This window comes from Piliocolobus tephrosceles, chromosome 14 (genome assembly GCF_002776525.5).
Source record: "Piliocolobus tephrosceles isolate RC106 chromosome 14, ASM277652v3, whole genome shotgun sequence".
Taxonomy (NCBI): domain Eukaryota; kingdom Metazoa; phylum Chordata; class Mammalia; order Primates; family Cercopithecidae; genus Piliocolobus; species Piliocolobus tephrosceles.
Genome location: NC_045447.1, coordinates 31,717,690 through 31,731,600, shown reverse-complemented (window position 1 = coordinate 31,731,600; position 13,911 = coordinate 31,717,690). Strand labels below are relative to the sequence as shown.

Here is a 13,911-nt window from a genome sequence, read left to right as displayed (position 1 = left end):
GACCCGTTTCAGGAAGATCAGTACAGCAAGGATGGTTTATATGGTATTTACAAAATACTCTTTGGAGTCATATAAGGGATGGTAACCTCTTTATTTCCGTCTCCTCGTCTATAAAATTGGGTGACATATCCTTTTGTCCCAGAGTTTTGAGGATTGTGTGAAATTGTATGTTAACATTTGAAGCTAAATAAGCTTTTTTTTATCTTTGAAGTACACACTGTCACTTTTTAATTGTAGAAGAGAAACCTATATTTGTATCCCTTTCTGTTTAAAACTCAGAGAACTGTCAACTTAGATAATTTTCAAGAAGTATTCTGGGAAATTGAAGGAATTTGAATTTTTCTCCTTGGTTCTTGTGTCTTTAAAGTAATGAAAGTAGTTCTATAAAGGCAAATGAGAAAGCCATCTCTTTTTTTACTCCTCTGCCTCCCTACTTAACAGGTTAAGAAGTCCATTAGACTCGTTTTTCTAAATACTGTATAATGAGCCTGATTGTCACACAATTTTAGGAAATGAAGAGACTCTAAAGGTCATGGATTCCAGCTCCTCTTATAGATGAAACTGATTCTGAGAGAAGCTAAGTTGCTTGTTTAAGAGCATTGAAGTTGTCTGGTGGTTTTCAGCCTGTGCTGAACTTTGGAACCACCTGTAAAGCTTTTTAAAAATACTGATGTCAGGGTCCCACCCTCAGAGATTATGTTTTAATTGGGGTTTGTAAAGCACCCGTGGTGATTGTAATGAAGCATAAAACTTAAGATGAATTATTTGCCTTTTAGCATTCACAATTTAACCTTTAACATTGAAGTATTCTTCTTGTTGATGAGACTGTTTTATTTCTGAGATTTTTTTAGGTGATCGAGCTTTACTTTCTTGCTCCGTGGGAAATAAATCCGTAAACATTATATAAATCAAAACTTTGATTTTGAAAACTTTATTTTAAATTATCAAGTCAACTAGTAAACTTTTAAAAATCTGTGTGTATCAGATGGTGTTAAAGTTTATGCCTATCATAACTAATAATATGAGTTAATACTGAATCTTTTTTGATACAAATTGGAAAAACAATCTTTGAGGTTTTGGAAGCATTAATAATTATGTATATAATTTTTGTCTTCCATTATTTATTCAGATTCTGGATTGTCATTTTTTGTTTAGACTTTTTCCAAAACAGATCTTTATTTTTCCTATAGGTGAAAGCACTGAAAGAGAAGATTGAATCTGAAAAGGGAAAAGATGCCTTTCCGGTAGCAGGTCAAAAATTAATTTATGCAGGTATGAATTAAATATTAAAATTAACATGCCATGTCTTGATATTCTTTTAGTTTTAGAAATGTTATCTTACATATTGTAGTATATTCAAATTGTCAGAAAAATGATTGTACAAATAAAAGCAGTGAAAGAGCAGTCGTTTGAATCTAATGTTGATATTCAATCTTCTCTTTATTCACATTTGCCCTATGTATTTTTCCATCAAACGGTATTTTGTGTCATCTTTTGTAAGCATCATGTAACTGGCTTTTGTGTTTTTAATGAAACTGGGCTTTTTCAAAAAATTGAATAGAAACCATTTATGCTGATTGTGTTATTATTACTATGTTTGGAATCATTCTTGTAAAAATTAAGTTTAACCAAAACCGACTGAAGAATACCGAAAAAACACATCACACAGAAAGACATCGACAGGAAGAAAAAAATTAATATTCAGATTATGTAAAGAATTCTTAGAAATCAATAAGGAAAGGATGACCAATAAAGCAACAAAGGATAAGCGTAGGAATTATAGATTTAACTAGCCTCACTAATAACCAGGAAAATGTATTTAAAAATACACTTGATATCCAAATTTAGTAGAGAAAATGCTTTCATTGTAGATGTTAGTAAGGTGGGTGTTTGATCACCCATGGATTCTTCTATTTTTCTGAATAGTGTTTCCTAAAGTGAGACAGCCTGGAGGAAATGCTAACACGGTGATTCAGTCCCATTATTTTTATAGATCAGAGTTCAGAAGCCTAAAGAAGCAGACATAAAATTCCAATTTCCAGTTTCTCGTTTTGGCCTGTTTTCTCATTCCTATCCATATTCCTTTCTGTCTTAATGTTAGCAGGTTTTGATTCAATAGCTTTTTAAAGATGGAAAACTAAATTCATGGAGCAGGAAACATCAGGGAGTCCTACTTACCTAATACGTGACCTTCAGCGCGATCGCAGTCTTTTGTACTTCTTTGTACATTTCTGAGTTCTGTAGCATCTTGCTGTTTCTTGTGTATCATGTCATTTTCTGAAGTACTTTTAGTATCTTGCTTTGATAGTGTTAGAACATTTCTGATTTATCAGATATGTGTATTTTGGGGAACAGGAGATTTGTTTCTCTCACCTTCTTCGTATCAGAAAACAATATAGGTTATTTTCCAGAGGACCCCTGTGCAATCAGAGTATTGGATTTTCTTTATCGTCATGATCTCCTCCTTTTCAGGGTCTCTTTCATATTTTCTTGCCCAGTAAGTCCTTTATATAATGATTGTCATTCTATATACACAATATAAGTTTGACATCTTTCAGTTAAATGCTTATGCCTTTTAATTTTGTTTATTTTGAGAGAGGGTCTTGCTTTGTCACCCAGGCTGGAGTGCAGTGGTGTGATTATAGCTTGCTGTATCCTTGAACTCCTGGGCTCAAGTGATCCTCCTGCCTCAGCCTCCCAAGTAGCTACGACCATAGGCATGTGCCACAGTGCCTGGCTAATTTTGAATTATTTTTTTTTTTATAAACAGGGTTTTGCTATGTTGCCCAGGCTGATCTCAAACTCCTGGCCTCAAGCTGTATTCCCTCCTCAGCCTTCCAAAGGGTTGGGATTACAGGCATGAGCCACCATGCCCTGCCACTTAGGAATTGTTTTATTTTTATCTCGATTGATTGGTTTTTTCTTTGGGAAAAGTACTGACTGATAGAATTTATGTTGGTGATTCATATTTTAATATTTCTGAAATAATCATATTTCAAGTAGAAAGTTGTTTTAACTTATGTGTAAGAGAAAGATTATGCCTTAAATGATTTTTTTTTCTCTTAATGTATTAGGCAAAATCCTCAATGATGATACTGCTCTCAAAGAATACAAAATTGATGAGAAAAACTTTGTGGTGGTTATGGTGACTAAAGTAAGTTTCAACTTCATTCTGTATATGTTTGTGCATGTAAGTCTTTTTAAAAATGATGATCCCAAGTCCACACAACGGACACAGTTTATACACATCCATAGTGGTGTGCACTTTACTATGAAGCTTTTTAAGAATTTACCTTAAGTGAAACATAAAGTTATTAATGGTTTATGTTATTATACATTAAACTATAATTTAATATAGTTTTAAATAAAATTTTATGTAAATTAAAACAATTGAAACACCAATAGGAAGAAAAAAATTAATATTCAGATTATGTAAAGAATTCTTAGAAATCAGTAAGGAAAGGATGACCTATAAAGCAAAAAGGATAAGAGTAGGAATTATAGATTTAACTAGCCTCACTAATAACCAGGAAAATGTATATTAAAAATACACTTGATATCCAAATTTGAAATGTTGAAATTATTTCTGCTAGAGTAGTGAAATCATTTATTATATAATTCTTTTAAAATGTCTTTATAAATGGAATAAATGTTTATTCTGTAGTTTTCATAAGTTTGTCTTAAATAGACTTCCTAAATTATGTACTAGTCCTAACAAATTCCTCAAGGCAGAAAAGGCATGAAAGCTTATTATTACAGTGATATTTCTTAGTGAAAGAATATGTTTTTAGAAACTGAAAAAGGGAAAAGGCAACTAAAGAAATGATGGAATGATTTTTGTGAGGAAGTTTTAAAGAGATACTTTCTTGTGATTTAGTAGGTTGGAATGTATTTGGAACAATTTATGAAAGTAAATTTTTTTTAAAGCAGAGAATGAACATGGATTTTTTTAAGAGACTATATACTTGTTTATTTAAAGATATAATACAGTGTAGAATTAAGAGACAAATGGAGAAGTGGTACTCATGACATTCATTTTTAGGATTAGATTGTCATAATCTGAGAAAGAACAGTGTTACTTGTAGCAATGAAAGTAAGTTTAAATCACTAATTGAAACCACTTCATCAGAGGCCAAAAGTGGAATAAATGTGGGTTTTTTCTCAAAGTCACAAAATAATTAATAGTAATCGGAAATAGAGTTGAAATAAATTTTAATTACCACATCCTTTTATACCAGGAAACAAGCAGCTAAATAATTTACATGTGTTGAACTTGAACATTTTTTAATTGGTTAAGAACCATATTGATTTTGCTATACTTAAGAACTTAACTCACTATATGTTAAGCTTTAAAAACAGAGAAGCAGAATTGTAAGGAAACCTTGTATCATCCAGGTTTTTTATTCAACTGTGGTAAAATATAATAACAAACTTCCAGTTTAATCATTTTAAGTGTACAGTTCAATAACATTACAGTTACATTGTTTTGCTGCTATCACCATCATGTAAGTGGAATCCTATGGTATTTGTCTTTTTGTGACTGTCTTATTTCACTTAGCATAATGTTATCAAGGTTCATCTATCTGTGTTATAGCATGTGCCAGAATTTGCTGAATACTATCCTATTTTCCTATCTAGTTTTAGCATATATAGTACATAATGGAAAATGTGATAGCCACACAGTTTTAAATATGTTTTACTGGTCTTAGTTTCTTTTAATATTACAGTAATCCTGACTATTTAGAACACCAGAATTAAGCAGAAAAAGTCTCAAAGGGTGCGTGTATTTGAGAAATAGATACTTGAAGCCTGTCATTATATTACATACAATTTTTTTGTTTTTCCTTCAAGTCTTTTATTCCTAATATTACATAGGATTCTAATGATATTTATGACTTTTATTTTGAAGTTAATAGTAGAGGACAACTATAAGAAGGAAGGGAATGCTGCTATAGTAAGGCATTATGGAAGCACTGAGAAATGACCTTATTAATACAAAGAAGGGAAAGGAAAAAGCTATTAAGATCAAAAGCAAGAATAAAAACTAAAAAGCAGAGAGTGACTTGGTACTGTTTAGAATAAAGAATAAATAGCTGTTCTTGGCAGTAGGAACCTTGAAGACAAGTCATTTTGCAATATTATTTTGATAACAAATAATTAAGGAGAATATTAAATGAGTATACCACATTTAAAAGTACATTTTTGTCTACATTGGTTATTACAAAGTTTTGGTGCTTAAAACTCTGAATTTTCACCTTTGTGAAGCTCCAGTCTATCCAGAATAACTGAAGATCCAGAATGACCTGAGGATTTCAGCTCATTGACGTTTTAGAACGTTAATAGTCTGCGGAATATTATATTGGCTGTTAAGAAAATTAAGCTAAAAGGGAGTAATGCTAGTATTTTTTAAAAACCTATCACCTTTCACTAACCTTTTTTTTTTCCTAACGTCTTCTTTATTAACTCAAAAAGACACAAGGCAGCTCAGCTCACTGGTTTTAGAGTTTGTTTATGCTTGTGGCAGATTATGTTGAATTTAAGTCCTGTCTTCCACCAAAATATCTACCTTTGGTCCTTGGGAAAGTTATGAACTAAACAGGTAGTAAGCATTGACAGGCCTTAGGAGAAAACTAAAACTCATGTAGTATGATTTTTACGCATGTACAGTTGACCCTTGAACACCACTGAGCTTAGAAGTGCCAGCCTCTCCCCTACAGTCAGAAATCTGCATATACCTTTTGACTCGCCCAAAACTTACCTACTAGTAGCCTACTCTTGACCAGAAGCCTTACTGATAAACAGTGGATTAATACATGTTTTGTATATTACATATATAATATACTGTATTAAAGTAAGCTAGAGAAACTATTACTAAGAAAATCATGGCCAGGTATAGCGGCTGATGCCTGTAATCCCAGCACCTTGGGAGGCTGAGGTTGGCGAATCGCTTGAGCTCAGGAGTTGGAGATCAGTCTGGGTAACCTGGTGAAACCTTGTCTCTATTAAAAAAAAAAAAATACAAACATTTAGTGGGGAGTGGTAGTGTGAGCTTGTAGTCCCAGCTACCTGGTGGGGGGGGCAGGGCAGTGACTGAGGCAGGAGCCTTGAGAGGTTGAGGCTGCAAGGAGCTGTTATCACACCACTGTATTCCAGTGTGGGCTCCAGATCGAGTGAGACCCTCTCTCAAAACAAAACACAGAAAATCACAAGAGAGAATATTTCTAGTGTTCATTAAGTGTAAGTGGATCATCATGAAGGTCTTCATCCTTGTCTTCACACTGACTAGGCTGAGAAAGAGGAAAGGTTGGTCTTGCTGTCTCAAGGTGGTAGAGATGGAGGAGGTAGAAGGAGAGACAGGCACTCTCAGTGTAACTTATATTGAAAAAAATCATCATCATATAAGTGGACCCAGTGCAGTTCAAACCCTTGTTGTTCAAGGGTCAACTAATTGTTTTTTGCTCTGTGGAAAGCTTTATGGCTCTACTTCCAGTTCAGAAAGTGCTGAGCATGTGGAGGTAACTTAATTTGGCCTTCATTTTTCTGCTTATCTACATACGCGTCTCAAAGTATTGTGAACCTTTTTGTACTTGGACCTGTTGATTTGTAGTCAATTTTTAGATTTTCCTCCCTCTTCTAAAATACAGTACAACAGGATATTTGACATGTTTATAAACAAACATTTATACTGCCATTTCAAGAACATTATTTTGGGCTGGGTGTAGTAGTTTATGCCTGTAATCCTAGTGCTTTGGGAGGCCGTGGTGGGATGATTGCTTGAGGCCAGGAGTTCAAGACCAGCCTGGGCAATGTAGCAAGACCCTGTCTTTAAAGAAAATTATTTTGGTAATGCTTTTAAGTGGTTGTTAGGTACTTTAAAGTTACAACTCAGGTACATAAAGTTTTTTGGGAAAATGATATGGTTTTCTTTTTTGTTTTATATATATATATACACACACACACACACACATACTCTATATTTCAAATTTTTGACTTTTTGTATTAACTTGATATGAAGACTGAAATTGTTGGGTAAAATTAATTGTGGTTGATAATTAAGATTAACATATGCTCTCATGAGCTTTGCAAGAGTAACCATGAGTCAGACTGCTAATATTGATCATTTATTGTGTCATTTTACAAAATTATTTTCAAGTTACAGGTTGTTATTAGTGCTATGTTTGTGGCATCCTGTAACGGTATAGTGTAGTTAGAGTTCAGTCAATATGTAGTATTTTATCGTAATTTATTTTGCCTTTTAATGTGTTTAGCCCAAAGCAGTGTCCACACCAGCACCAGCTACAACTCAGCAGTCAGCTCCTGCCAGCACTACAGCCGTTACTTCCTCTACCGCAACAACTGTGGCTCAGGCTCCAACCCCTGTCCCTGCTTTGGCTCCCACTTCCACACCTGCATCCATCACTCCAGCATCAGCGACAGCATCTTCTGAACCTGCACCTGCTAGTGCAACTAAACAAGAGAAACCTGCAGAAAAGCCAGCAGAGACACCAGTGGCTACTAGCCCAACAGCAACTGACAGGTAGGAACTGGATTCTAGGAAATTCTATCTCAAAATCCGTGTTTAACAGGAACTTCATGCATTTATTTTGATGATTGTTTTGATTAAACTGACTGTATCTGCTATGTTAAGCCTTTTTTAAATGTTTGACTAAAACATATGCTGTGTCTATTTTGATAGTTTGCTAAGGAGAATATAAGTACAAATTTTCATAATCAGATTTCTGTACTCTGTTGATTTGGGCAGGGTGGGGTGCAGTGGGAAGGAGAGAGCAAGTGAAAATCATTTTTTAATAGAAACGTTAGGAAATACAAATAACCAAAATGAGTCAAGGATTATTATCATGACATTGCCACCCTAATCATCATTTGTACTTGATCTGTATGCTTTGTGGTCATTGTCATGTATATCATAAGCATCCTTCCATGTTAGTAAATCTTTCCAGTAGTTTATACATTGTGTTTGGTTCTGACATTTGTTAGCTCTTGTAACCTGAACCTGTGGATTATTTCAATTTTTCACTGTTGTATCTGTATCTTTGTGAACTTGTGTAGAAATTCAAGCCTCTGCCTGTGTAGATCTTTAGGGGAAAAAGGGAAAAAGAGTGTTGGGATATTTGAGGAGCAAGAAATAATTCCTTATGGGAAGTTGACAGCAGAGACACCTCAACTAAGTGGCTACTTAGGCAGTTAGGATTATTGAGCAGTTTAAAACAAGATTTTTTTTTTCTCCCCAGATGATCAGGTAAAATGACCAAATGCTTAAGTCAGAGAGGTCTCTTGGTTGGAAATCATTCAGCACAATTCCTTGATCTAAGAGCATGAGTTATATTATGACCAGCCTTCACTGGCACTACAGCTGTTTGTGCTTTGTGACTTAGAGCAACTCAGGACCTCAGAGGTAGTAGTTATATGATCCTTGCAGTCAGAGTCAGACAGTGGAAAACTGTGCAGTGACTGGAAGGGTTAACAGACATGGAAAGGGGTTAAGATATATATGACAATGATCAGAAAGATACAGTTGTGATCCTTCATTTTAGTGTTCTGCCTTTGAGTGTGGTTTCTGTGTCTGACTTAGTCAACCGTGTTTGGAGGAGTCTAAGCCACTCCTCCAAAGAATATATTCCCTAAGAATATAAGATGGGTTTAGGCAGTAAAATATTTGCGCTGTTACTTGCCTGGAACACTGCTTTAAGTATTCTGTGACACCATTGCCTAACTTGATCCATCTTTCCCATGTACAACTAGAAATGCATTCAACCGTCTTATCCTAGTGGATACCACGTAGAGTCAGGTTAAGCTGTTACATCACAGAGCTGTTGATCAGGTCTGTGTGTGAGAGGGAACTTAGAAATTTAAAAAATTGGTTCACCAAAGCACTTAAATATTGCAAACTTAATACGTCTTAAGTCAGTCGGCACAGTACATCTTATTCTCTTAATTGCTTTAAGCTCCTTTAAAAAAAACTTACAGTGTGAGAATTTTAAAGTTGATCAATACATTTTAATGTACTAATGCCATAGATTTAAATTTGTTTCTTCATTAACTCTTTTTTTTTGAGACAGAGTCTCACTCTGTCACCCAGGCTAGAGTGCAGTGGCATGATCGCGGCTCAGGTTCAGGCGATTCTCCTGTCTCAGCCTCCTGAGTAGCTGGGATTACAGGTGCATGGCACCACGCCCAGCTAATTTTTGTATTTTTAGTAGAGAAGGGGTTTCCGCCATGTTAGCCAGGCTGGTCTGGTACTCCTGACCTCAGGTGATCCACCCACCTTGACCTCCCGAAGTGCTGGGATTACAGGCATGAGCCACCACACCCGGCCCATTACTCTACTTTTATTTTCTTCCCGGAGTTGCAGTTTTACTTAACGTTATTCTAAAAAGAGCCAGGATTATCTTTTCAGACCTACAGAAGTTGCATAAGTAACTTGATGGTCAGTGATCCCCAAAAGCAGACACTAGAGTTTCTTAGTTGGACTTTGTATACCAACTGCTTATTCTTATTTCTGAAAATTTTACCTCAGAGAAATATAAGAAGAGAGGAACGAGAGAAACTCAGAAAACAAGCTGCTTAAATGCATCTTAGTTCCTTTATCTTTGCTGGAAAATATCTACTGTCCTGTGAAACACAAAACCTAGTGAATAATTATCAGGAGATAAGCTGATAAGAGTTTGTGGAGTGTCGGGAAGTCTGTTTATGACCACTGACCTGACGTTTGTTATTAGGGATTTGTTTCTTTAGGTCAGTTTTGTTCTTTTAAAAATTGTCTATTACAGTGCAAATTCCACTTGATACCTTCCTGAGAGGAACTGCACTTGTGCCCATGACCGTATTGTTTGTAATTAAAGGACAAATTGGAATCCTAAATTGACCTGTGGTTTATTCGTAGTAGAGAACAGGGCTACTCAAAGTGTAGTTGTCAGTAGGCTGCATCAGCATCACTGGGAGTGTGTTTGACATGAATTCTTGGGCCACCCTGGACCTGTAAATCAGAATTATCTGAGAGTGGATCCTGGAAATCAACAAGCCCTCCTGGTGAATACTTGGGATTCTTGAACTTTGTAAAATTTGAGAAACCCTGCTATCTGATACTACAAGACAGTTAAAGTATGTACTATATAAGCATGTTAAATGAGTGTGGTTTTGAGGCTTTGTTATTGAGTGAAAAAAGCAGGTTGCATAAGAGTATAGGCGATAACCATAAACCAGACAAAACCCATGAACAACAACATCGTACATTTTCTGTGGGTATGCATGTTAATGTGTAGAAGAGAAGTAGGCAAGCGTTGACATATAACTGATGAGTGGTTTCCTCTGTGGTTGGAGAGGGGAGAAGTAGTGAGACAGAATCAAGATTAAAGAATAGTGGTTAAAGTATAAGTACATCCAGTCTTATCTGTGGTGTTTAAAGAGAACTTTTTAAAGACAATGTGTGATAATAGTGTAAAAATTATTCTAAGGGAGACGAGTCTTACCGAATTTTAAAATGTATTATACAGTAGTGATTAAAACAGTTTGGAATGGCTCATATTACAAAGATTGGTCAGGGAAATCAACAGTAGCCTAGAAATAGACCCAAATAGATACAGGAACTTAATAGAAAATAAAGATACAATTTCAGAACAATGTGGGGAAAATGCTGTTGAGATCTCATCTGGAATGAAAAAAGAATGACCCCTCATACTATACACCTGCAAAAATAAATTATAGATGGATATGGATTTAATGCAAAAGAAAAGCCATAAACTAATGGAGAACAAGGGAACAAAAGAATAATCTTCACTTTGCGAAGTCATTCCTAAGCAAGACAACAACAAAAGTTGTAACAGGAAAGATTGATAAATTTGACTGTAGAAAGAATGTAAATGCAGGAAACCAAACTACACATTCCTTAGTAAGAGCTTAATTTGGTCTTTTAAATGGAATACTGTGCATCTGTGGGAAAAAATTGAAGTAGATTTGATTGTGCCGACATAGAATGATTGTTAAGTTAAAAAACACAAAAGCTTAAAAAACAAAACAACAAAAAAAAAGTAAGACGCAAATTGTTATTCTTTTAAATAGAAATTGGTGTCATAGTGGTGGTCTCTGGGTCAGGGGTGGGAAAAATTTAGTTTTTATATATTGTGCTTTTTGAAATTTTATTTTCTCTGTATTAGTTTTACAGTATATTTAATGAAGAACTTAAAAATTATACCAAAGGATTATATTAATCATAATATTCATATTGGGTGTTATGATGCCAGGCACTTTGCTAAGCAGTGTACTAGTGTAGCCCTACCCACAACACTCTGGAGTATATGATACTATCACTGACCATTGTACTGATGAAGAAACAGGCTTAGAAAGGTTCAGTAATTTATGAATCCAAACTTGGGTTTTCTGCTCTTACTATATACTACCAAAGGCTTTCTCAGAACTGAAATATAATGGGTGTTTTTTTTAATTGAGACACAGGTCTAAGTGTGTATGTGTGTCTGCTTTAAAGTTCCAACTACTACCTTTACCACTGTTGTAAACTGAAGTTTATTTTTCTTTGGCCTGCTCTTCATGGTCTTTCATAATTTTCTTTTATTGCAGACTTCTCTGTAGTTTCCCAACAGAAACTTAATCTTTTTACACTGATTTTCGTTACATTCAAACTTGGATTTAACCCATATCTACCTTTTTTGCATATGCTATATTTCTTTATTTGAATGTCTTCTTTCAGTGTCCTCGTTCAGAACTTATCTGTAAGATCTCATTATGTAAAGACTGTAACCTAATTTGGTTTCTCCATGTGCTATTTTACTATATACTGCTTTTGATATTTCTTCTGGTGTGACTTGATTTATAAATTATTTAACTTCTCATGTAAATTACTTCAGGTAAATAATTGTGCATTATCTTTTTTGTATTCAATAGACAGATGCTGTCTGTTAGGATATTATTTTATATATTTTGACATTTAAAATGATGGATTCTCAGAATAGAAAGAGTACCAAGATTGAAAATTTTTCCCAAACCACAAATGTTGTAGATAAAGCTTTTGGATTTAATCTACAAGAGACAGTTTAAATACTGTAGTCAGACTTTTATATTTAATTAAAATCAAAGAATCTGTTTACAAATTGGATAGTTACTAAACTAATGTAAATTAAATTGTATATACTTTTTAAAATGTGATTGTTCTAAAATCCTTTTACAGTACATCGGGAGATTCTTCTCGGTCAAACCTTTTTGAAGATGCAACGAGTGCACTTGGTAAGTATCTACTTTTCCTTGTAAACAACCTGTGAAGAGATAGGTAAGAGGCTTCACTTTTCTAGATCATGATAAAAGTGTTAATAATTTGCATGGTTATTTATAATCAAGCTGTAAAATGATTGAATTAAGTAATTATTCAATTAAGTGTTACTAAAGACTTTTAAATTAATATTTATGTATTGAGTTATTTAAAACTTGCTCTGAGTTGAGCATACTTGGTTAAAGCAAATAAATTTCCATTTTCCAGATGGAAATTTTAAATGTGATCCTAACATGGTTGATCTGTGTATGGGTTTATTACAAAGGATCTTTGAAATGGATATGACATTTTTCTAGATCTGTCTCACACTTCATGTGTATTCACCTTCAGACTTAATTCCAACTTGATGGCACTGTACATTCCCATCTATATCATGTTGCTTGCATTGGCTTGCAGCAAAAATGCTTTTTTATCCCAATTTTTACCTGCTGAATAATGCCTTTCCATCTCCCGTTCACCCCAGTCTGTCAAAATGAAGCACCTTTTTTTTTTCTCCCATTGTAGCATCTCTGATATAGTTCCTGCTAATTACTAGTTTATTGGCTGGCAACTCCATTCCTACTGTTTGGTGCTCTTAAATGGCAGGAAGGGAGAAAGCAAGGAATAGGTAGAAACAGCAGCTTTGGTGCAGTACAGGCTCTGGATTCCTGCTTAGCTTCTACAGCAGCAGAGTTCCAACAGCAGTACCACCTCCTAGCATCTGAGTTGGTTCTCTGACCTAGTTGGGCTGGAACTCCGTGGTGCCCTCGTTGCCATGGAAAATGGCATGTACATGTAGTAAAAAAAACAGTAGTTTAAATTATCTGAGATTGCCTGGGTGTGCCAACCCCAGATTTTCATCTTTGAGGAACAGTGTCCTAAAACACACTGCTATCAAATACAGTATGAGTTAGTCTCCAGCCAGGAAAACGGAAACCACTCTATTTCAAACAGGGAAAGGCTTAATCTCAGGAATTGTTAGGAATTGGAAGGGCTGGAGAATAGGATTACCCAGAGATCAGTAAACTGTCTGTGGCCTCAGGGCTGGAGCCAGCTGGCACTTGCGGCTAATGGTGCTGGAGGCTCTGGCTGTGGTCACTGCTGCTGCAACTGTAATGCATTGATGCTCCTGAGTGGGAGCCTGGGAGGCCATGCTGTAGCTGCTGCTGCTATACTCAAGCCTCTGTGACGATGTCTTACTTCCCATTCTCAACTTTATGATCTCGGGATCCCTCTACATTTTCATCTTTAATTTACTCAAGTCTCTATGTTGATTCTCTGCTTTTTTATTTTATTCTGATTTATCTTGTTGCTGCACAAATTAACCTTGCTTGTTTAAACTTTCCTTCTTTGGCTTCTGTGACACCACTCCTCCTGATCCATACCTCAGGCTCTTCTCAAGCTTTGCTTTGCTTTTCTTCTCTTTTCTTTCTTTCTTTCTTTTTTTTTTTTTTTTTTGAGATGTAGTCTCGCTCTCTCGCCCAGATTGGAGTGCAGTGGCGTGATCGTGGCTCACTGCAACCTCCACCTCCCGGGTTCAAGCAATTCTCCTGCCTCAGCCTCCTGTGTAGTTGGGATTATAGGCACGTGCCACCACGCCTAGCTAATTTTGTGTATTTTTAATAGCGACG

The 13,911-nt window shown here is 35.3% G+C and overlaps 1 protein-coding gene across 1 annotated transcript in view; it reads left to right on the top strand.

Annotated features, from left to right (window-relative positions):
* Window positions 1–13,911, top strand: part of RAD23B (RAD23 homolog B, nucleotide excision repair protein) — a 48,512-nt gene that overhangs the window by 15,740 nt on the left and 18,861 nt on the right. The window contains exons 2-5 of the mRNA XM_023202269.1: window positions 1,191–1,272; window positions 3,075–3,154; window positions 7,269–7,537; window positions 12,203–12,258. Of these exons, the coding sequence (XP_023058037.1) occupies window positions 1,191–1,272; window positions 3,075–3,154; window positions 7,269–7,537; window positions 12,203–12,258 (487 nt within the window). The remainder of the gene's footprint in view (window positions 1–1,190; window positions 1,273–3,074; window positions 3,155–7,268; window positions 7,538–12,202; window positions 12,259–13,911) is intronic.